At 36.5% G+C, this 22,969-nt stretch overlaps 1 protein-coding gene across 2 annotated transcripts in view; it reads left to right on the top strand.

Annotated features, from left to right (window-relative positions):
• The first annotated feature begins 8,566 nt into the window (after positions 1-8,566).
• Positions 8,567-22,969, top strand: part of LOC113918781 (T-cell receptor-associated transmembrane adapter 1) — a 32,054-nt gene continuing 17,651 nt past the window's right edge. The window contains exons 1-2 of one of the 2 annotated variants that reach the window (XM_027587584.2): positions 8,567-8,781; positions 19,887-19,997. In XM_027587584.2, the coding sequence (XP_027443385.1) occupies positions 8,775-8,781; positions 19,887-19,997 (118 nt within the window). In that variant the 5' untranslated portion in view covers positions 8,567-8,774. The remainder of the gene's footprint in view (positions 8,782-19,886; positions 19,998-22,969) is intronic. The other variant, XM_027587585.2, reaches the window with a different exon arrangement.

The following is a 22,969-nucleotide window of genomic DNA, read 5'->3' as shown; positions in this document are numbered from 1 at the left end:
CCTTCCTGCAGATCTGAGTTACTGTCTGGTGTCATTTCCTTTGGCTTTAAAGACTGCCCTAGTTTTTCCCTGTGAAGTCAGGTCTGCCGGCAGTTAATTGTATCCACTTGTGTTTATCTGGGAATGTCTTTATTTTGCTTTTTTTTTTTAAGAATAATTTCACTAGGCTAGAGAATTCTTGGTTGCCTTTTTTTCTTTCAGCACTTTAAATATGTCATCCCTCTTTCTTGTGGCCTCCACTGTTTCTTATGAGAAGCTATTAACAGCATTGTTGTTCCCTTCTATACAATGAGTTGTTTTTCTCTTGCTGCTTTCAGGATCTTCTCTTTTCTTTGGCTTTCAGGGATTTGAATATAATATGTCTAGTTGCATTTTCTTTACTGTGTGTATCTACTTGGTGTTCATTGAGTTTCTTGAGTCTGGAAATAAATGTTTTTCATCAAAAGGGGGAAGTTTTCAGTCATTACATATATATATGTACGTATTTAAAGATTTATTTATTTATTTTAGAGGAGGAGGGGCAGAGGGAGAAAGAGAGAATCTTAAGCAAGCTTCATGCCCAGCATGGAGCCAGACCCGGGGCTCAATCCCATGACCCTGAGATCATGACTTGAGCCAAAATCAAGAGCCGGTTGCTCAACCAACTGAGCCACCCAGGTGCCCCTTAGCCATTATATTTTAAAATAATTTTCTGCCCCTTTCTTCCCTTTCCTTTTATGAGTCCCAATGAATAGATGCTGAAATTCTTGAAATTTTCCTCCAGATCTCTGAGACTATTCTTTTTTTTTTCAATCTCTTTTATTTTTATTCTTTGGATTAGATAATTTCTATTGATCTATCTTTTAATCCACTAAGGTTTCTGCTATTTTAAATCTGCCATTGAGTCCCCCTGGTGAATTTTTTATTTCAGTTGTTATACTTTTCAACTTTAGAATTTCCATTTGGTTCTTCCATCTGGGTTTCCAAAGCCAGTTTCTATTGATTGCTTTTGTTTTTGCTTTGTTTTGTTTTTCTTGAATATGGGTTGCACTCTTCTGTTTCTTGGCAATCTTGTAATGGTTATGTGAAAATAAAACTTTTAGATAACATCTTATAGCACCTGTGCATTCTGTGTCATTTTTCTAAGGCTCACTGTATTGTGGGGTTTTGTTGTTGTTGTTTCTTTCTTTGTTATAGTAACTTGCCTGGACTTAACTTGCAGACTCTCTCTTCTTCTGAAGCCGACAATGCGTCTGCTCAGTTTTGCTGTTTTTTTTTGTTTTTTTTTTTAATTCTTAGCATTCTTTCCTTGTACCCTGCCCCCCCAAAGCCTGTCTGCATAGTTTAGTGGTCAACCAATGATCTGGGCAGACATCTGAATTCTCTAAGGCTACTTTGCTTGAGGTATGTGTGTGTTGAAGAATGCCCTCAAAGTTGCAACCCATCTCTCAGAGCTACCTTGGTGTTCATTTGTCTCTGGTCCTTAGGTTTCCCCAACACCATGCATTGTTAAGCCGCAGGCAGGGATGAGTGGAGAGTTTCAGCCCTGGTATGGCTCTCACTATTAATTTTTTTTATTATGTTATGTTAATCACCATACATTACATCATTAGTTTTTTTTTTTAAGCTCTGAGCTTTTTTTTTTTGATGTGGTGATCCATGATCCATTGTTTTCGTATAACACCGAGTGTTCCATGCAGAACGTGCCCTCTTTAATACCCATCACCAGGCTAACCCATCCCCCTACCCCCCTCCCCTCTAGAACCCTCAGTTTGTTTCTCAGAGTCCATAGTCTCTCATGGTTCGTCTCCCCCTCCGATTCCCCCCCCTTCATTTTTCCCTTCCTCCTATCTTCTTCTTCTTCTTCTTCTTCTTTTTTTTTTTAACATATAATGTATTATTTGTTTCAGAGGTACAGGTCTGTGATTCAACAGTCTTACACAATTCACACCACACACAAAAATAAACTCCAAATGGTTGAAAGACCTAAATGTGAGACAGGAGTCCATCAAAATCCTAAAGGAGAACACAGGCAGCAACCTCTTCGACCTCAGCCGCAGCAATTTCTTCCTAGAAATATCGCCAAAGGCAAGGGAAGCAAGGGCAAAAATGAACTACTGGGACTTCATCAAGATAAAAAGCTTTTGCACAGCAAAAGAAACAGTCAACAAAACCAAAAACAACCGACAGAATGGGAGAAGATATTTGCAAATGACATATCAGATAAAGGGCTAGTATCCAAAATCTATAAAGAACTTATTAAACTCAACACCCAAAGAACAAATGATCCATTCAAGAAATGGGCAGAAGACGGGCACCTGGGTGGCTCATTTGATTGAGCGACTGCCTTCGGCTCAGGTCATGATCCTGGGGTCTCCGGGTTGTGTCCTGCATTGGGCTCCCTGCTGAGCAGGGAGCCCGCTTCTCCCTCTGACCCTCCCCTGTCTCATGCTCTCTCTATTTCGTTCTCTCTCTCAAATAAATACATAAAATCTTAAAAAAAAAAAAAAGAAATGGGCAGAAGACATCAACAGACATTTTTCCAAAGAAGACATCCAGATGGCCAACAGACACATGAAAAAGTGCTCAACATCGCTCAGCATCAGGGAAATCCAAATCAAAACCTCAATGAGATACCACCTCACACCAGTCAGAATGGCTAAAATTAACGAGTCTCACTACTAAATTTTGTCTAGAAGCTCATCGTCCTAAACCAGGCCTGCAACCTTGGACTAGCAACGTTGTTGTCTTTCCCCCTTTACTCTGAAACGACGTTCCACTTTTAGCCAGCAATGTTGGGGTTTTCACCCTTATCCTTCCCCCTTGCTCTTCTCCTTCCCACCCCAATCAAGTCTGCCACCTCTGGTTTTAAAGCTGTTGGTTTTTCTGCCATTTTTAGGTTAGTAAGTTACCACTCAACAAAGGGTGAAGGAGAAGAAAGAGAATGAGAGCAGTCGAGGCCAGAAGACCACAGACTGCTGCCATTCTTATCGCAAACTGCAGCCATTTTCTAGGAATAGGCATTTCTTAATTCTCAGATGGTGGTTTTAGGCATTTTCCCCCTTTATACTTGCTTTTATCCTTGAATCTTATCCTTAGTTTTACTACGGCAAAACCAACTTGATATTATTTAGGATATCTCAAGTGTTCTTTTAAGGTCAACAAAATTGCCCTGATGAGTATAGTTAAAAATCTAAAAATTAACTGCTCTTATTTACTCTTCTGTGCTCTGGGGAATAAGTCGACTTATAAAATTATAAACTCCATGTCTGGCAGGACGGAGAGTACCTATCTAAAATTACGGTCATTCTCAGCACCACTTATTTGCATATTTGTCACTCAGATCCATTCTCCGTTCTCCACCCCTCTTTGACCCATGGGAGGCTGACTTCCATGGACAGCATCATGACTTCCCTCTGACTTCCTTGGGTGTGACTAATGAGGAAAATGGGTAAGAGGTTGGAGGGCAGAGAAGAACAAAACTGGCATGTTTTTCCATAACTCCCTTCTTGCCTGGTCACAACTGGCGATGGCTGTGTTTTTTGTTTTGTTTTGTTTTTAACTGAAAGCCAAAGTTCTTGTCAGGCAACCCTTTCTCACAGCTATTTATCTCACCAGGTTCCAGTGGCGGACATTCCTCTAATACTTTCAAGCCTAGGAGTTGTCATGGCTCCCTCTGTGGTTAACCTGGAAGGGCTTCACCAACCCTTGTTCTTCCCATTAGCCCAGGTTGCACCTCTGCAAACAGTCCCTTCTTTAAACTCATTCAAATAACCCTTTGACTGTTGCATCTCTTTCCAGTCAGGACCCCAACTGGTGCATCCCCTCTTGGTGTCCCTGCTCCCATTCTGTTTCTAGTCCCTAGGGACCTCCAACTAGAGCTTACCTTCTAGAAATATCATAGTCCCAAATCTCTTCTTCTGATCAAAATTTAGTGTACTATATGTCTTGTTTGATGGAAAATCCACTAGAACTAGTTTCACTGGGAAAGCCATTCTGAGGACGCTGGTTGTGTTACCTGTTCTGAGACATCTGAATTTTAAGGGCTCATCCCTTTATAATCTCAGGCAAAACATTTCTAGAGATGGAAATCCATATATAGGCGGTAAAGTTGACAGTATCTGTGGTGTCCCTCAGGTAAGCCAGGCCCCGAATGTGGGAGGAGGTCAGAAGAGCCAGTTCCACAGGAAGAAAAGTAGCTTGATCCAGTGTTTCGTCATCAGAGTGGTAGTCCTGCAAAAGGCTTTGAAAAAATAATAAAATAATAAAATAAGAGAAGGTTTCCCTTGTGAAATAATTTTTGGGGATACTGAATATATCTTCCTCTTGAAAAGAGAAATTGTATATTAACTTACTAAAGCTACGAGAAGTTCTATGGTAAATAAACTGGATTTACTCTGAGCCAGTTGTGTTTCAAATAACAAAATTTTTCAGAATGCTTTGACTTTACCAATAGCACTCTCTCTGGGACGTTATGTAGAAATTAGGAGGCAAGTTGTTTTCTCCTAGAAAATTTGACTACTTAAGCCTTTCACATGGAGGAAGGTGGACTATATCTACTATTAGCCATTACTCTCCCTTGTTTCTGAATTTTATCTACTCTTTTATTATAGTATTTGATTTTCCAAGGATTCTGGTCCTATAAAGTTACAATAAGTAAAATAAAAAGGGCTGAGAATCTGATGCCAAATCCATGCATTGTTCTATCACTTTTAACTTGTTTTTTTCTTTTCTACCTGAATAATTATGTCTTCTGGGGGAACTTATAGAGCAAATTCAATGAAAATATGAATCATCAATATAGTCTAATCAGATGTAACACCATAATTACTTTTTAATAATTTCATATTTTAAAACCACATAATTGGAAGCACAGTGTCCCTCCCCTCCTGTCTTTCATAAAGTTGTTTGCATACCAGCTTCAGTCTTACTAAAGAATGATTTACCGGAATAAAGAAAAATCACACAGAGAGAGAAGTTCTGTTTCTATAAAACAAAGGTACTCCAAAGATCTTTTAAAATAAGGAGGCATCTTGGGCCCCTGGGTGGCTCAGTCAGTTTAGTGTCTGACTCTTGGTTTCGGCTCAGGTCATGATCTCAGGGTCATGAGATCAAGCCCTGAATCAGCCTCCACACTCAGTGTGGAGTCTACTCATCCCCCCACTCTCTCTCTCTCTCTGGAATAAATAAATACAATCTTTAAAAAAAAATAAGGAGGCATCTTTTATTCCAACTATTTTATTTAGTGCATATTATAGGAAATAATTTAAACAATGGGCAAATTTATAAAGTGTAAAGCCAAAGTTCCAGGTAGTCCCCTGTTAGTAACTACTGTTAACTGTGTGAAACCCCTTGAACTTTAAAATACATATTCATATGTGTGTGTGTGTGTAGTATATATATTTGTGTGATATATACAGATATAAATAAATATACTATGGTGATAAGGATTAAAATAAAAATAATAGATGACCATCAAAAAAGAGACCTGAAAATTGGTCTTCTTTCTATAAACTATGACCCATTTTTCTGAGTGTGGAAGCTCTGAATGTCAGCTGCCATTTTGATATATTTTTCATTTTCTTTTGGAAACAAAACTGCAATTTTGATGGCTTAAAATTCTCATTTCTTGACAGGTGCCCATCAGAACCACATACGTTCCCCCAAAATTTCTTATATTTTTAACTGCTTCAAGCTTGTCAGGACAGATCTGCTTAGTCCAGCTATCTGCTAAACTTCATTTCGATAACTCAACTCATTAAAAAGTACTACAGAAGCCTCATGTTTATTTATTATTTGAACATGACTCATGAAGCCATCATTCAAATCTCTGATTGCACTCACTAGTGTATTTCATAACAAACATAAATCTATAGGCTCTTTTATATTCTGATAATGTCTCCATGGGCTCCACCTATATTTAATGAAAAGCTATCTTTTTTCTCCCCTGGCAAATTTCAAACATTTGTGGAGCTATTTAATACAAAGTCACAGACTTTCTGTGGGACATTGGACAATCTTACTCTATCTCCTGATTTAATAAATCTACAGAATGGGCCACACTGTCATGCAGATCACTTTTAGAAAGTATTCTAATAATTAGAAATTGTGAAGTGGTTCAGATCTATCAGCCGAAGTTTTACTTTAGAAATGCCAATCATGCATCGTGTTCATTAACTGGGTGAGGCTATTAAGTAATCACTCAGCATGTACCACAGACTGCCTTACTGACCTGAAGGACTGGGATATACCCTTTCTCGGTCCCTGCCTGTCTCCTCTGCTCTTGCCTTCCCCAGATTTCTGCAGACTGTGGTACGTGTCACACAGACTTGAGCCAGCAAAGCCCTCGGGTAGCTTTGGGTGCTGGCCCAACTGGTTCATTTGGTTTGAGACTATGTCCCTGTTGGGTTGTCCTGAGACATACACCTCCAGGATAAGCACAAGATTCCTGCCTTTTCACTTGAATTATTCTCACTAAAGCTGACCTTCTCCATAACCAAAGCCAAACACTGAACACCCTTGTTTCTGGATTTGTGTTCTATGGATCAACCAGGGTATCCCTGTTCTTTCCCCCATCCACTGCATTAGTCTTGCTTGAACAGGAGATGCCTGCACATAAATCTCCAGTCCTGAGACCCCTTCTCTCTCCCATGTCCTCTGTAGGCCCTTGCTGATATAAACGGGTGTCTACTCTGCCATGTTTCAAGGTTCCATGCTCCTGCTTAGGCAATCTATGTGCTTTCCTTTGGACCCTGGGGCTTCTATTTTCCTTGCCAGGACCTCTTTTAGGTCCAAAGCCCAACCCCTCACAACTGTCCCACAGCTGGGCCCTCTCCCCCTGAATAGATCTCCATTCCTGTGTCCTACCTAATTGTTGGATGGATCCTTCTAATTCTTTGTTGTTCTCTGGTCCCTGCATGAACCTGAGACTTCTATTCCCTTGAGCTCTTGGTCTGTGGGCATCCAGGCCTGTTTCATCCAACCTGTTACCCTGCTAATGGATGGTGCTGAACAAAAAGTTCTCTGGCCAAATAGGTTTAGAAAAAACCTCTGTTAAAGTGGCTATTCAGGTGTACTTTTTGTAGGACTTACCTAAGCTTTTATATACTCATATGCATCCATGAAGGTGAAAATAATAGTTTTTCCAAGTATATCTGTCGAAGGAGCATTTATCCCCAAATTTTCCTCTAAGGCCTGGTGTTTTATGAAATGTATTTTGAAAATGCTTTTTTAGAGGATTAGGGAAGCCATGGTCTCTTTCCGTTTTAGAGATTCTGATTCAATGATTCATAAGAAATATTTGGGAGGAAAGCAATTGAAGTGGAAAAATCTGTTTAGTCAACTAAAAAAACACTGTTTAGTCAACTTCATTCAAAGAATAAAGGAGCACTGTATTTTGAGTACTAGGAAGTTGTTTTATATAACGGAGCAAGGAGAAAGCAGAAAATTAACATTCTTTTATTTATTCAATCACTGTGAGAATATTTATTGAGACCTACAGCATGCCAGACATTATTGTAGATGCTGGGGTTTTCATGATGGATAAGATCAATACTCTCCCTGCCCCAATAATCTTAGAGAAATCAGCAAAAGTAAGATATCCTGCCTCCATTTAATATTTTTATTCTGAGTCTGTGCATCAAAAGTCTCATTTTTAAGTTTTCCTTAGAGTTTAAATTCTTAAAGTTTATGTGCATCCTCTTTTGTAGTAGACTGGATTTAGGTTTGTCATTTTTCTATAACTAAAGAAAACTGGTAGAATCCATAATCAAATATCCACACACAATATGCAGCAGATATATGTACATACAAACACATACAAACCATATACACAGATACTGCCCAGATCATCTTTATCTGACTAATGCTAAAAATAAACTCTACTATTGACATACACATGAGTTTTTCAGAGCGTTATTGAGAACACATATATTTTAAAATAACCAGGGGGCACTTGTGAAAAAGGCAGATTCCTGGACTCTGCTCCAAATGTTCAGATTCAGTAGGACTCAGGAATATGCGTGTTAAACCAGTGCCACAGAGCATATTTATACACACTCACATTTAGGAGTCTCTGATTCCTGAGACAGTGGAGTGTGCACTGAGAGCTGGAGCTCATTGCCAAGTGGCCCTAGATTGGGCAGACGGACTCTTATTGGCTGGAGTGAGAGTGGCCGGGAAAGAAGGCAGGCACCCAGTCTCCCAGTGGGACCAGGTAAAGAAGGCAGACTGATAACATAGCAATGTTCAAAAAGCATCAGTCTCCTTTCCTTCATTGTGCCTCAAAGAAAACACAACCAACAGCTGAGCAGATCTGGGGGCTTCTCACTGTTTCCTCCTCAGGTTGATATATTTTAGTTTGTTTCCATGTGAACTCACTTGTGAGGCGATCCCTGGATTCTCTCCAGAGGGATGGGAGATCCCTCCCGGCCTAATTCATACTTTGCTTTTGTTGTCATTTTTAACTTAAAATAAGGTATCGATAAAAATCCAAATACCAGAATACAGAGGCTCATGGGATTTTTCTTCTCACGTAACACAAAAATTTAAGAGCGTACTAGTTTCAGATCAAACCTCTAGAAGCCTCCATCACCACATTTCCTGTTTGTAACTGAACAAAGTACACACAAAAGATTTTGAGACACAGAAGAGAGAAAACTGAGGTACAAAGACACACTTTACTAGCACACTGCTTCTAAAATACCAGAACAACTTGGAAAAAAAAGTTTGTGGGGGCATTTTTAATCCACACATTTGCCTCATGGCTACATAAGGATTTCTCTGACAAGGGAAGCATGTCAGGTAAGTGGCATTTTTAATTCTTTTCTTCTATTCCTATGCCTAAAAATTCACTAAATAATTTCCACGTCTCCAACCAAAAAAACACTTAAGATTTGGGAAGTAAATTAGTTTACACATTATTTTTAAAATGTGAGATAACCTTTAGTATAATTTAGAACATACTCGGAAATATTTTGATGAATATAAGTTGATTATTTTCTCTTAAAAGAAAAAAAAGGGAAATTTCATAAGATAAAGCTAGTTGTAGCCATTCAATAAGTGTTTGCTGATAATTATGTCATTTACAGTATCTGTTATTTTTAAAGAAACTTTTGGTGATCCTGCGTATTCCTCTTTAGTCTAGTGATACAGTTATAAAGCAGGTTAGTAGTAACCACATTCTAATTCCTTTGAGTTTAGGAAATGTATTATCTTCCCAGAAATTAATACAATTGTTGATATCAGAGAGATGACATTCTGCAAAGGCCAGTAAAAATCTGATCTCCGTGGCATGGATCGCAAGGCTTGAATCCCCATCAGTTAGCCGAGTGTCTGTTCCACGTTGATGGTTCATACCGTTTTAATGTTTTATGTACTTTTTATGTCTTTAATAAACATCTTTTGTTGTAAAAGACACATGTTCTACAAAGTAGGAGGACTGAAATATATATGAAAAAGAAAAAAATTAAAAACGCAAGATATTGTGTTGTATTTCCTTCCTACTTTTATTTCAATGCATTCTATATGGTTTGTTTTGCATACCTGAAAAAATAATGAACATAAAATCAGATATCCAGATTTTTTGCTAACATTAGAAAACAAGTACTTCCCTTTTTATGATAATTTCTGCCTAATCATTTTAGATGAATGTAGACAATGACATCCATTGGGTTAATTATAGTTTCCTTAGCTATTTCTTTATTGTTGGACATTTACGTTGTATCCAGTTATATTACATGTCAAATGACAGAAAGATGAACATCTCTATACTTTTCCTAAGGGGTTATTTTCTTAGGAAAAATTTCTAGAATTGGCATTACTGAGTAAGAAGTAATGAACACTGTAAGTCTCATTATTATCAAGTTGCTTTTCCAAGAGTGATGCCAAATCCACTCTCATCCTAGCGTGTTTCTCCTGACCAGGCCAGTATCACCTAAAAAAATCTTTACTAATAAAAGTACAATATGTTAACCCATTGTTGATAATGCATTACTTTGATTATAATGAAGCTGAACATTTTTACATGTCTTTTTAAGCTGTTTATCATCATACAGTTTGCCTGAATATATCTTTTGCTTAATTATTGTGCTTGTAGTACTTTTAATATCAAATTGTAGGGGAGCCATTGATAGGGTAAAGATATTATATATGATTTCTGTGTGTTTGCTTCCCAGTATTTTGTTTGCTGAATTTTAAAATCAATTGATTGGATTAATCACACAGGGAGCATAAGCCTGACATACGATTTGCACACCTATCTTTATTTTTTCCAGGTTCATGGATTAGCAAAAACAACTGTTCCAGTTTCGCTAGTGCCCTGCAAAAAATAGACATGGCAGTATGATGAATAGTTGCCATGAGATGATGGTGTTGGGGAATTCAGGAAGGTTGGGAAGGCCAAAGGCAGTGAATATGACGTTCAACTATTTCCAGGATTCATTAATTCTAATTTTATGAGGGATATGATAAAATTTCTTCCATACCATTTTGTAGTTTAGATGTTCCCTTTAGAGGTAACACAGGAGTTCCTCCATTGACAGTTGAGACCTTCGACAATGTCACAGAAGAGATAAAAATATCAAGTATTTGCTGTTAAAGACTCATAGATCTTAAAAGGAGGGGAAAAAAACTTAATGTGAGAGAAGAGTCAGACAATAGTATTTTTTACATTTAGATAAAGTGAAGTTAAAAAGAAAATTAGTGTGAAAAAGTGAAATTATTCCTAGTTACGTAAAGGAACATAAGAAACCAAATCTCCTTGGGTTTCTCCTGCCTAAATGCCTTGCACTCACTGCATCAATAAATGGGCCAATATCATAATTCCTACCATGTTTCTACATGCACATAAAATCAATATTAGCAGAATGAACTGGTGAGAACAACTCCTGTGGGCTACCGTTCATTTAGTTCACAGAGTGATCCACAACTTCATTACAATTACACGTTGCTGTTTTTCAAAAAAAGGATTTTCATTGTCTTTACTCAGTTTTCTCTTCCCTTGAGCCTCAATCGCCTTTCCGAGAACAATGAGTCTTTCCTTTAGAGATGAGGTAGGACTAATTTATGAATCATCTTTTAAACTTACGTGTTTTAAATTAGAGATGGGTCAAAGACAATGTGTTTCATCATTTAATTTAGGTAACGTATGCAGTGATTTTAAGGAAAGTCAATCCGGGAAAGATTGTCAACATCATTATTGGTTACATTTCCAGGCGTTTTGAATTTCATTTAATTCTCTCAGTATTACAGAACTAGAAAGAAGACAGAAAAAGATTGACAGGCCTTCTTAAAACAATAAAGAAATAGAGTAGTTAAAATTTTGTTGGATGAAGATTTCCCACACACCCATGACATCTTCAGAGGATCTCGCCAAGGTGCTTCTCCAATGGAAAACAATAAGTACATATATAAAATGGAGTAGTAAATACAGATAAAGAAAGACTCATCAATGGCAGGGATTTGGGCAGCCCTCCAATCCCAAAAGGATTTCTCAAGTTGACCAATCCCAATTAAAGTTTAATTATAAAAGTGACAAGTAGTCCAGTACTGGGGGAATTATAAAATGCTGTCTTAAAATCTCCCCCCACCTCCCTCCACATGTATGTTCCCTTTAACAAATTCAGTTAAATGTTGGTTAAGAGCAACTATGATGTACTATGTCACACAGATGGGGATCTGAACTCCAGCTTTACAACCGACTTAGTGAGGTTCGGTGAGATGCAAAAAGACATACAACTAGGAAGTGCCTACACTCAATCTTCCTCTGCACTTTGAAGCAGATATTCCAATGCCCCGTGTTGCTATTGTCCCTCTCCCCATCTCCATCCTTCCCCAACATACACCATCCATTTCTCAAATAACCCTCCGTTCATAGCATACCCTTACTTAAGGTTGACAGATATAAAATTTTGCATTAAAAACAATATCTTATTTACTCGAGAGCCTGGGAGTAGATTTGAGAATCCCTTCCAGTGTTTCTATCAATGACTCTAATGTCTTTTGCTGATGGGTTGATAGGGATGGACAGTGGTGGGCTGGGGGGCTGTGTGGATACTGACAACATGCTGCAAAGAGTCATCAAGACTGTGCCTAGTTCCACACCAAACTGTCATCACAGTAAGAAAAACTCTTTTTATGCATAAGATCCATGGGGATTGTTATATCAGAACTTTTTCTTTGAACTTTCTGGGGTGCCTAAAGTAGATATACATATTCATGGAATGCAACAGGGAGATAGTCACTGCTCCGACAGAATTTGCAAGCCAACGAAGAGAAACCACCATGAAAATCCATAGCCTATATACTATAAACTCATACAATTGTCTCAGTTACAGACTCCCTGAAGGAAACACAATTAAGGCATTATACGTATTGTTTTTCTATTGTTACTTAAGTGAAGGCTTCTGTACGAATCAAACCTGCCAGCAGAAAAATGATACATTTGCTTAGCTGGGTTTCCCTCCAGAGCACGTGCAAATGTGAATTCCAGATACAGTGCCTGCCAAGTACTTTTGGCATTAAAGGAGTTAGAGGTCTCATAGTTAAAGCTACCATGATTAGCCCCTGGCAGTAGAAAGCTAGATAGAAACTTAAATCATGGTTTTTCTAGCTGTCATTGCCTCATTAACAACTTCTTGAGGCCTTTGGCTTTTTAACAGTGTGAAGAGCTAAATTCAAATTGGGTGGGAGTTCCTTTTAACTTGATAAAAGCTTTTTAAATGAAAGTAATTACAATTATGAAATAATGATACTAAAGATTGCATTTGTTGGGCAAGAACTTTTGAGCACTTTGTGCATCTAATAGTATAAGAAGCATTATCTATGCTGAATAGATATCCACATGGGTCTGGAGCGATTCATACTGGATATGGGAAATAACTGGGTGAAGAGAGGTGTGAAAGTATGTGTGTGCGCATGTGAACACTTACATAGATCTGTCATTCAAATTGAAAATCTCAAACATTTAGCTACTCAATAGCTAAATCTGTATTTTTTTGTTTTTCTCATCTGTGTAAGTTTTTTTGTTTTTCAAAATTGGGGCATTTATTGTTGGCAATCAAAAAATTATGAACGCCGGGACGCCTGGGTGGCTCAGTTGGTGTAGCATGTGACTCGATCTCAGGGTTGTGACTTTGAACCCCATGTTGGGTGTAGAGATTATTAAAAATAAAATCTTTAAAAACTTATGGAAGCTATCAAGTATGTCATGAAATACAAAGTTTCTAAAAGAAAATCTTCCTGTTTAAAACTCATATCACATTACACAAGGAAAAAATCTTGGAAAACAGAAGAAGGTTAGATAGGAATTGAAGACTCTCGAAATCAGAGGAAACAAGAGACCATGCTAAACCAACCCCACACTTTAGAATTTGGCCTGTGTTTTCGAAGGCCTCCAGTTGATTATGTGAAACAAATTTATTGTTACAGTAAATAACAAAACCGAGTCCTAGAAGAATGTACAGTGTGGTCTAAGTTCTTGCCTTACTATTGCTAACATATTTCATGAAAATTACTAGGACTTTCCTTAAGGCCTTTATGTAAAATGTAGGCTCATAACATTGATTTGGTTGTTTCTTTGTAGTTGAGAGCAAATTATCTTCTTGTCCCAATTAATGGACTGATACAAGTTTTTCAGTGTTCCTTTTAATTAAAAAGGAGAAAGGGAAACTTCTAATTGAAATAGAATTTTGTGCAAATGATAGAATATTTTATAGCTAGAATCAGTGTAATTATAAAAATAAGATGAGGGGTTTTGCCTTGAAGTATGCCTTTTTATACAGTGCTCTATTTTATTTACCCAAACCACAACTATGTATTGAATATATACTAAATACTAGATGCTATGAGAGCTGGGAAGGAAAAAAAAAAAAAACACTAAGTATGAAGTAAATCATTAGTTCTCTCTAGGATAAGTTCTAGAGATCTATTATTCTTTTTTATTTATTTATTTGCTTTCTTACCCTTCCCCCAGAAAGAGAGGTATTTGAAGTACATAGAAGCATATGTCAGTATAAAGGATAACCGAATAGATCAAGACAAAGGAAAATAAGGAGCAAGGGATATGATTAGGTCACAAAAATGAGTATCATATAATCCCAGAGATTTGCTTAAGGTAGATTGTGTATCAGATAATATATAAATGCAGACAGATGGCATCATGAACCATAAGAGTGAAAATGTGCCTGTTCTTGAGAAGATTCCCAGCTTCTTCTACCAGAGATGCCAAGTGATATATTAAACAATATCTTCTAGTCCATAGACTCCTTTTAATTAATGAATTCAAATAGCAAGTTTCATCCATCTGGTTCTTTTCCTTAAAACAAGATAACACAGGCAGAAAGTGTACAAAATGGAAAACAAAAAGAGCGACAAAGTGTTTTAATTTTTATTTCCTGACTGTAACCTGAAGTTCAGTATTCTGTTGTCATTTTAAGGCAGATTGTCAGCTGAAATGGAAACAGCTTTATATTCTCTTAAACAACTTTAGGAACATAACTGGGATATGTCTCAGAATAGAAAGCCATCGAAGCCCATTCTACATCCATTCAGAGGTAGATCCAGGGAGAACCTATAGGCAGGGTGAAAATTTCCTTCCCAAATCAGTTTTGCATCCTTTCAGCATGTGCATGAGTGAATGATCAAGGTCCCAGGGTATATGCCATAGGATTTGATGCAATAATTCTGACCTATTATTTTTTTCCAATGACAAATTTTCTAAAGTAAAACGTTCTTTTTTCTTTTTTTTTCCAAGTTTTTATTTAAATTCCAGTTAGTTAATGTACAGTGTAATGTTAGTTTCAGGAGTAGAATTTAGTGATTCCTCACTTATATACAACACCCAGTGCTCAGCACAAGTGCCCTCCTTAATGCCCATCACCCATTTAGCCCATCCCCTGCCCACCTCCCTGCCAGCAACCCTCAGTTTATTCTCTATAGCTTGCCTCTCTCTTTTATCCCCCTATGTTCTTAAATTCCACATATGGGTGAAAACATATGGTATTTGTCTTTCTCTGACTGACTTAGTTCACTTAGCAAAATACTCTCTAGCTCCAATCATGTGGTTGCAAATGGCAAGATTTCATTCTTTTTGATGGCTGAGAAATATTCCAGTGTGTGTGTGTGTGTGTGTGTGTGTGTGTGTGTGTGTGCGCGCGTGTGTATCACCTCTTCTTTATCCATTCATCAGTTGATGGACATTTGGGCTCTTTCCATAATTTGGCTATTGTTGATGCTGCTGCTATAAACATTGGAGTACATATACCCTTCGAATTAGTATTTTTGTATCCTCTGGGTAAATACCTAGTAGTACAATTGCTGGATCATAGGGTAGCTCTATTTTTAAATTTTTGAGGAACCTCCATATTACTTTCCAGAGTGACTAAACCAATTTCCATTCCCACCAAGAGTGTACAATGGTTCCCTTTTTTCCACATCCTTGCCAACATCTCTTGTTTCCTGTGTTGTTAATTTTAGCTGTTCTGACAGGTGTGAGGTGGTATCTCATTGTGGTTTTGATTTGTATTTTCTGATGATGAGTGATGTTGAAAATCTCTTCATGTTTCTGTTAGCCATCTGGATGTCTTCTTTGGAAAAATTAGATTCAACTACTTCTAACGTAAGATTACAAGTCACCCAATTTGGCCAAAGGTAAATCATTTATACATCTATCAAATGCTTCATTGAAAACAAAGCAACTTTCTGGCCAACTCTATAAAAAATTAGCTTTGATATGTGTTCTTAGGTAAGGTATACTATATTATACTATATTATGGTATATATAATTACTAGGCTGAAAAAAATAATGGATATTTGCCTAAAACAATAATTTGAATTTTAAGTAGTTATACTTTGTTCATTCTTTCTCTAACAATAACCAGACAGAACAACTATTTCATAAGGCCACTCAGTTTATGATAACCATGTTATCAACCTATAGGAAAACCCTTATTTTTCTCTTCTCATAGTAGAAGAGGGTGTATTTAATGAGTAAAAATAAAGACATTGGTCTTTAAAGTAAAAGTTGAAGAGAGTGACAGCACATCCCACTTCATCCCTTTGAAAGTTATTGTGCATTCTGTAAGGAGATTATTTCTCCTCACCCTGACTCTTCTGTCATTAACATCCTAGTTTTACTCAGGCATAGATTTCCTAGGGTTGCATCTGGCTCATACAGCTTACCTCAGCTAGTGGTATTTTCTAAATTCCTCTTCCCAGAGATTTCACTGACCTTAACCAAACTCCCCAAAGACTGATTTTTAAACAAGAAAATAAAATTTTATATTTATAGTGGTGGACACCCCATAAATTTAATCAGATGACTGGCTGTTAGCACCAACTTCCTGTATCAAGTTTCCTGGGGGGGGGGGAAATACAATAATCTGTAGGTTGTTGGGTAAATATAGACTCAGGACAGAGAGAATTAGGAATTGTCGATGAGCACTTACACCAAGACTACAGTGGCCTAATGTGCTACTCTCCTTCTCACAAGGATCTCTTCCCTAGCTGCTGGAAGGTAGGTCCTTTCTCAATAATACTAGAGACAAATGTAATAGAATCTTCAACTTGTCTTTCCAAGGTTGTGGGTGTGTTTAGACCTCAGACTTGGTCAGAACTTTTCTATTGGCCCTAGTCATTACATTACCCATCTTTACTCCACTTGTCTTCTATTTAGTCACTTGACACATATTTAGTGAAAACCTTCTTTGTGCTGAATAGGTTGAAGAAATAAAAACAGGAGTCTTACTAGTTGTAAGATGAGAATAATAATAATAATAATTTCCAGTTATATATTGAGTAAGTCATGGGAATAAAAGGTACAGTATAGAAAATACAGTCAATTGTATTGTAATAGTGTATGGGGACAGAAGGTAGCTATACTTGTGGTGACCATAGCATAATATATAGAAATGTACATCTGAAACTAATGTAACATTGTGTGTCAACCGTGCTCAAATAAAAAATTTTTTAAAAAGAATAATAGCTAATATTTATTGAGCATCTTATTAGTGAGGAACACTCTTCTATGAATCTCAATCCCCACAAAAATAGGTACAATGAGGAAATTGAGGAATGAAGACCAAGATGAATATGACCTTCTTTTTGTCCTTCGAGAAGTTCATAGTCAAGTGGTGAGAGAAGTTATGCATAAATGATTACCTCAACAAATATTACCTCAATATTTGTTGAAATGTAGAGAGATATAAAAGATATCACTTGGTGGGGGACAAGCAGCAAAGAGTGAATTCTTCAAAGAAAATGTAGTCTTGAAGGATGACTAGGAATTCGTCAAATGGCTAAGGGGGAAGGCATTTCAGGCAAAGGGGCAAATATACAGAGACATAATACATACATACAGAGAATGATTGGAGCATGGTATAATGAATTTCACTGCATTATTTTTTGTAAGAGAAAACATTTTAAAAAATCAGAATGTCCATCTTAGAGAAATGGGTAGATGAATTATACCTATTCACCACATATACACATTTACCACATATCCATATACCACAATACTATGTAATTCTATGCAGCCACTAAAAATAACATAATAACATGGTAAAAATCCCCTAGACACACTGGTAAGTTTTTTTTAAAAAGGCTTATTAATATAATATTAGTGGTAAGTTTTTTTTAAAAAGGCTTATTAGTATAATATTAGTGACCCATTTATGCTCTAATAGAGAATCTTAAATGTTGTTCTAGGATTTGCTAGGATTTTTGATATTGCTAGGATTTTTAAAATGTATACTCAGCAGTATAAAAAAACTTCTGTTTTTTTTCATAAACAATAAAAATCAAAGAAATAATTCAAAGAATATAGGCAGTACCATGCAATACCTAGAATTTCTGGTATATTTTAAGTAGTTAATGATTACTATGTTGTAGAATTCTCATAAATATTTATGGGATTATGTGATTATGTTCATGATGAATAAATAAGGCCCTTCTAAAACTTAGTGTTTTTAACCAAAGACTATTCAAGTCTTCTCAATTTTCTTATACTTTATGAAACATAAAAATTCCCTTAAAGAAAATAAAACCACACATTTCACTATGATTATCAGTTAATTTTTCCTATTTATTAACTAATTCTTTAAAAATCTTTATAAATCATATGCATTATGTCTGGCACTGCAGCGCAGAAGGCAGAAATAGTCTTATTCTCTGTGGAGTTTATGGTAACATCTAAATAACATCTAAATAACATGGTATGAAATTAAAGAGGAGGTAGCAGACATTAGTAGACAGATTTATTGGTGTTTAAAGAGCCACAGACTAGTTCAAACAAAAGCAAAGTATATATAAATAAGCAATATGTAATATATGTAGATGTACATCTATATCACAAATGCATATAGATTTTATATATTTAATTATCTATATGCCTATGTTCACTTGAAAATAAATGATGCCAGGAAAGGAAGGAAGGAAGAAAGGAAGGAAGGAAGGAAGGAAGGAAGGAAGGAAGGAAGGAAGGAAGGAAGGAAGGAAGGAAGGAAGGAAGGAAAACAGACCTCCTCTAATACACAGGACCACTGAGGGCAATTCAACAACCACACCGTGATGTCAATAAGTACTCAAAAACAAACAAACAATGAACAATTCAAACATCAAATTTGAGATATAGAAAATAAGTAAAAGATTGCAGCACAAAAGACATTTTGGGCTAAGTATTCTTATTTGCTGGTTTAAAGACAGGATAGGGAAGTAAGACTAATTTCCCTCCTGTTAAGAATTTGCCTGTTCTGTTTATTGTACCTAACATCATGCTATTTAGATTTCTTTGAAAGGACCGAGCATGGTGTCTGATTCAGGGCAGTCATACGGGGAGCTGAGACTGGGAAGGAACATCAGCTCTGCTGCAGCTACTGACACATGGCATTTCTGCTTGTCTATATTATAAAATTAATATTATTATATTAAAAACTATATTATATGCTATATAATATAAATGTTAATATATAATATAATATATAAATATAATTTATATATGTTATATACAAATATATATTATAATATGTAATATTTATGATATATGGTATAGACTATATGTATACATATATGCATATCATATATATATTATATATATTATATATAAAATCAATGTATTTATATATAAATATAATGTACTTTATATATGCATTATATATAAATATGCATATAATATATTTAAATGCATAAAATCAGGGTAATTATCTTAGAAATCACTCATATACATGTAAAGATTGCCATATATAATCAAGGGCAACTGATAGGCAATATCCCACAAAACCCCCTATGGCTCAGGAATGAAAAAAAGAATCTCTTCACAAGGCTAAGGAAAACATAATTGGCTCTCCAATATCCACTCATGGTTCTCTAAGCAGTATGAAAAAAATACCTTATGGCCAGTCTTGGCAAAACGAGGTTATTATAATGCCAGAATTACTGTTTTATCACAACATACAGTATCCTATACTACTGGGATTTATAGAAAGGGATAGGTGGTTTTCCATAAATGAAAGTATATATGACTATATCTGAAGATTAAAGAAAGGGGAAAAGTATGGCAAATTATCATTCTGGATAATTTGGATGTTTTTGACTTTGAACCAAAGTTTTTATGACAAAGTCACTAGTTGTCGAATTTTAGCAGCTAGACTAAAAATGTCTTTCATTTCATCAACATGGAGAACATGGGAAATTGCTTCCTTTTGTCCATGCTGAATACAGGGACTTATCAGCAATACACATTTGAAATCTGTAAGAAATCTTTGTCTGTCAATGGTAATTGATTTCTTGGCAAAGGATTTGTTTTTCATTATGAATAAATATTATGGTTTTAATTGTGGGAATACCCAATTCAAAACAAATTGGTAAGCAGCTATTATATTATATTACAGGTATGTCTGGTTTTTTTTCCCCAGGAAACTCTGAATGTCAGTTTTATGCCTGGATAATTGTAGCCTTTTTGGGGTTAGCTCTGGTTGTATCACTGATCTTCAATATTTCCCACTATGTGGAAAAGCAGCGACAAGGTAAGACATTTTGAGAAATAGCCAGATAGTACCAGCTTGAATGGAGACAAGTCACTGGAAAACCTATAGAAGAAGACAGTTTTATGAAATGTCATGCAATAGGGTATTTTTATCTGTAGGAAACCTATTTGATACTTTTTTTTCCACCCTTAGGTTTCTCTTAATTTAAAAATGCAGTCATACTAGAATATAAACAGACTCCCAATCTTGGCTTTATCTCTGCCTTAGGATATAGAGTAGGAAGGAATTGTCTTGGTAGAATGTAGTGGGTTTTTTTTTTTAATGCTATAGTATCATTTTTTAATTTTTAGAAATTTATTTTTTATTGTTATGTTAATCACCATACATTACATCATTAGTTTTTGATGTAGTGTTCCATGATTCATTGTTTGTGCATAACACCCAGCGCTCCACGCAGAACATGCCCTCTTTAATACCCATCACCAGGCTAACCCATCCCCCCACCCTCCTCCCCTCTAGAACCCTCAGTTTGTTTTTCAGAGTCCATCATCTCTCATGGTTCGTCTCCCCCTCCGACTTACTCCCCTTCATTCTTCCCCTCCTGCTATCTTCTTCTTTTTCTTTTTTCTTAACATATGTTGCATTATTTGTTTCAGAAGTATAGATCTGTGATTCAACAGTCTTGCACAATTCACAGTGCTCACCGTAGCACATACACTCCCCAATGTCTATCACCCAGCCACCCCATCCCTCCCACCCCCCACCACTCCAGCAACACTCAGTTTGTTTCCTGAGATTAAGAATTCCTCATATCAGTGAGGTCATATGATACATGTCTTTCTCGGATTGACTTATTTCACTCAGCATAACACCCTCCAGTTCCATCCATGTCGTTGCAAATGGCAAGATCTCATTCCTTTTTATGGCTGCATAATATCCCATTGTGTATATATACCACATCTTCTTTATCCATTCATCTGTTGATGGACATCTTGGCTCTTTCCACAGTTTGGCTATTGTGGACGGTAGAATGTAGTTTTCCTCCTCCAACTCAACAGCTCATGATATTGTAGCCTATTCTGCAGCAGCCATAAAGGTTCTCACTGATAACCCGATGGGGAGAGTGGAGACCTAGCTCCTCAAGCTTCCACTCGAGCCTGCTCAAATCCCTCAGCATCAGTCAGAGCCTCTAAAGTACAGTTAGCTGGATTGGATCAGAAGAGAAATGAAAAAGCAACAGGCTGACCCACAGGCTTATTTTCTAACACTCCTGGCGTTAGCTTTTCCTTTCAACAAGCCGGTCAGCAGTTTTAACCATGTGGCTTTCACCCTCATGGACATGATTGAAATAGTGCAATGCCTGGCAGTTGGCACAATCTTTGCACACTACTGGCATTCAACACAAGTGTTTTGGGTAGATGGATGGATGGATAGACGGATATGAAAGTCCAGCTATCTCTGGGAGCAGGACATTTCAGTGGTAATAATGAAGAGAAGAGAAAATGTCAATGCATTTTAACAGATGAAAAGAAATAAAGCAAAGTTAATAAAATTGCATTAGACACATGACCAAGAAAAACTGCATGAAGCTAATTTAGAACAATTGTCAGATTCTGGGGAGAGTCCTTGATCTTCTTAGGATAACACAAATATAAAATATGAAGATGGTGTTACTGTCCCACCTCTCAAAAAAGATGAGAGGCACTAGAAAGTGAAGTGGCATAGCTGAGGTCACATGTCTGCTCAATAGCAAAGTAAAGGACAAGGGCCCTGTCTAATTCTCTGTCCAAAATGGTTTCCACTAGCACATGTTGCTTTTACGTTGTTGACCAAATGTCCTCAGCCAGAAACCCAACATTCTTTTAGGATCTTTATTATATCATTTCTAAGCCTGAAATGCCAGGCAGGCAAGGCTTTTCCATTAGCAATGATTTCAGTAATTCTTTTTTATTTTATTTTATTTTATTTATTTTATTATGTTATGTTAATCACCATATATTATCAGTAATTCTTTTTTAAATCAAATGTTTTTTGAAACAAATTTCATAAGTCAGATGCATGAATGACCCATCATCTAACATCTTTGTAAAAGGCTTCCGTCAGAAAAAAATGAACGAAGAGTAGCACTTTTCTTTATATAATAGCTTAAAATGACTGTATTTTAATTTTCCCATTAAGATATTTTATGAATGCAGATAATATTGTCACTTGTATTAGAAAAAGGTGAATTGAGAGGCATCTGGGTCTGCATTCGGCTCAGGTCATGATCCCAGGTTCCTGGGATTGAGTCCCGCATCCAGTTCCCTGCTCACTGGGGAGTCGGCTTCTCCCCCAGCCCCTTCCTCCTGCTCATGCTCCCTCTCCCTCTCTCTCTCTCTCTCTCTCGAATAAATAAATAAAATCTTTTAAAAAAGAAAAGGTGAATTGAGGGCTATAGAGTTGAAATAATTTAAGATGGAAGCCAGGACCAGATGTGAACCAGTACTTCACTCTCTATTGATTCCAGTGGCAGTTCTCTGGGGATCTGTGTGGGGCCAGGGAACGAGTAGCCTTTTCAGTTCTCATTTTTGGTAGTTTGTACATTGGAATTTATTTATCCATATTCATATCATTTGCCACCATATGGACTCCTTTTGGGAGTTGTTTTCTCATAATGGTTAGTTGACCACTACTAAAATATAGTAGACTAACTTTTTAAGCAAGAAAGAAAGGAAGAAAGGAAGGAGGAAGGGAGGAAGGGAAAGAGAAAAGCTTTTTCTTAAAAAAAAAAACACAAATTTTTTTTCATTTCAATTGTACAAATCCTAACTGCCTCAAGCGTGCCACAAATTACTTTGTCTAAAAACAGTATGGTGGGAAATAACATTTAAAAAAAAAAAAAACCAGGAAAGAGTAAATTACATTCATTGTTGTATTTTTAAAAATCAATTTCAGTTCTCCCAATTTGTTTTTAACATCATGACTTTTGAAGTCAACCTGTCATGAATTAGAACCCTGCTTTTAATATTTAC

This window comes from Zalophus californianus, chromosome 1 (assembly GCF_009762305.2).
Source record: "Zalophus californianus isolate mZalCal1 chromosome 1, mZalCal1.pri.v2, whole genome shotgun sequence".
Taxonomy (NCBI): domain Eukaryota; kingdom Metazoa; phylum Chordata; class Mammalia; order Carnivora; family Otariidae; genus Zalophus; species Zalophus californianus.
Note: the sequence above shows the minus strand (reverse complement) of the source record. Positions and strands in the feature narration are given on the sequence as shown.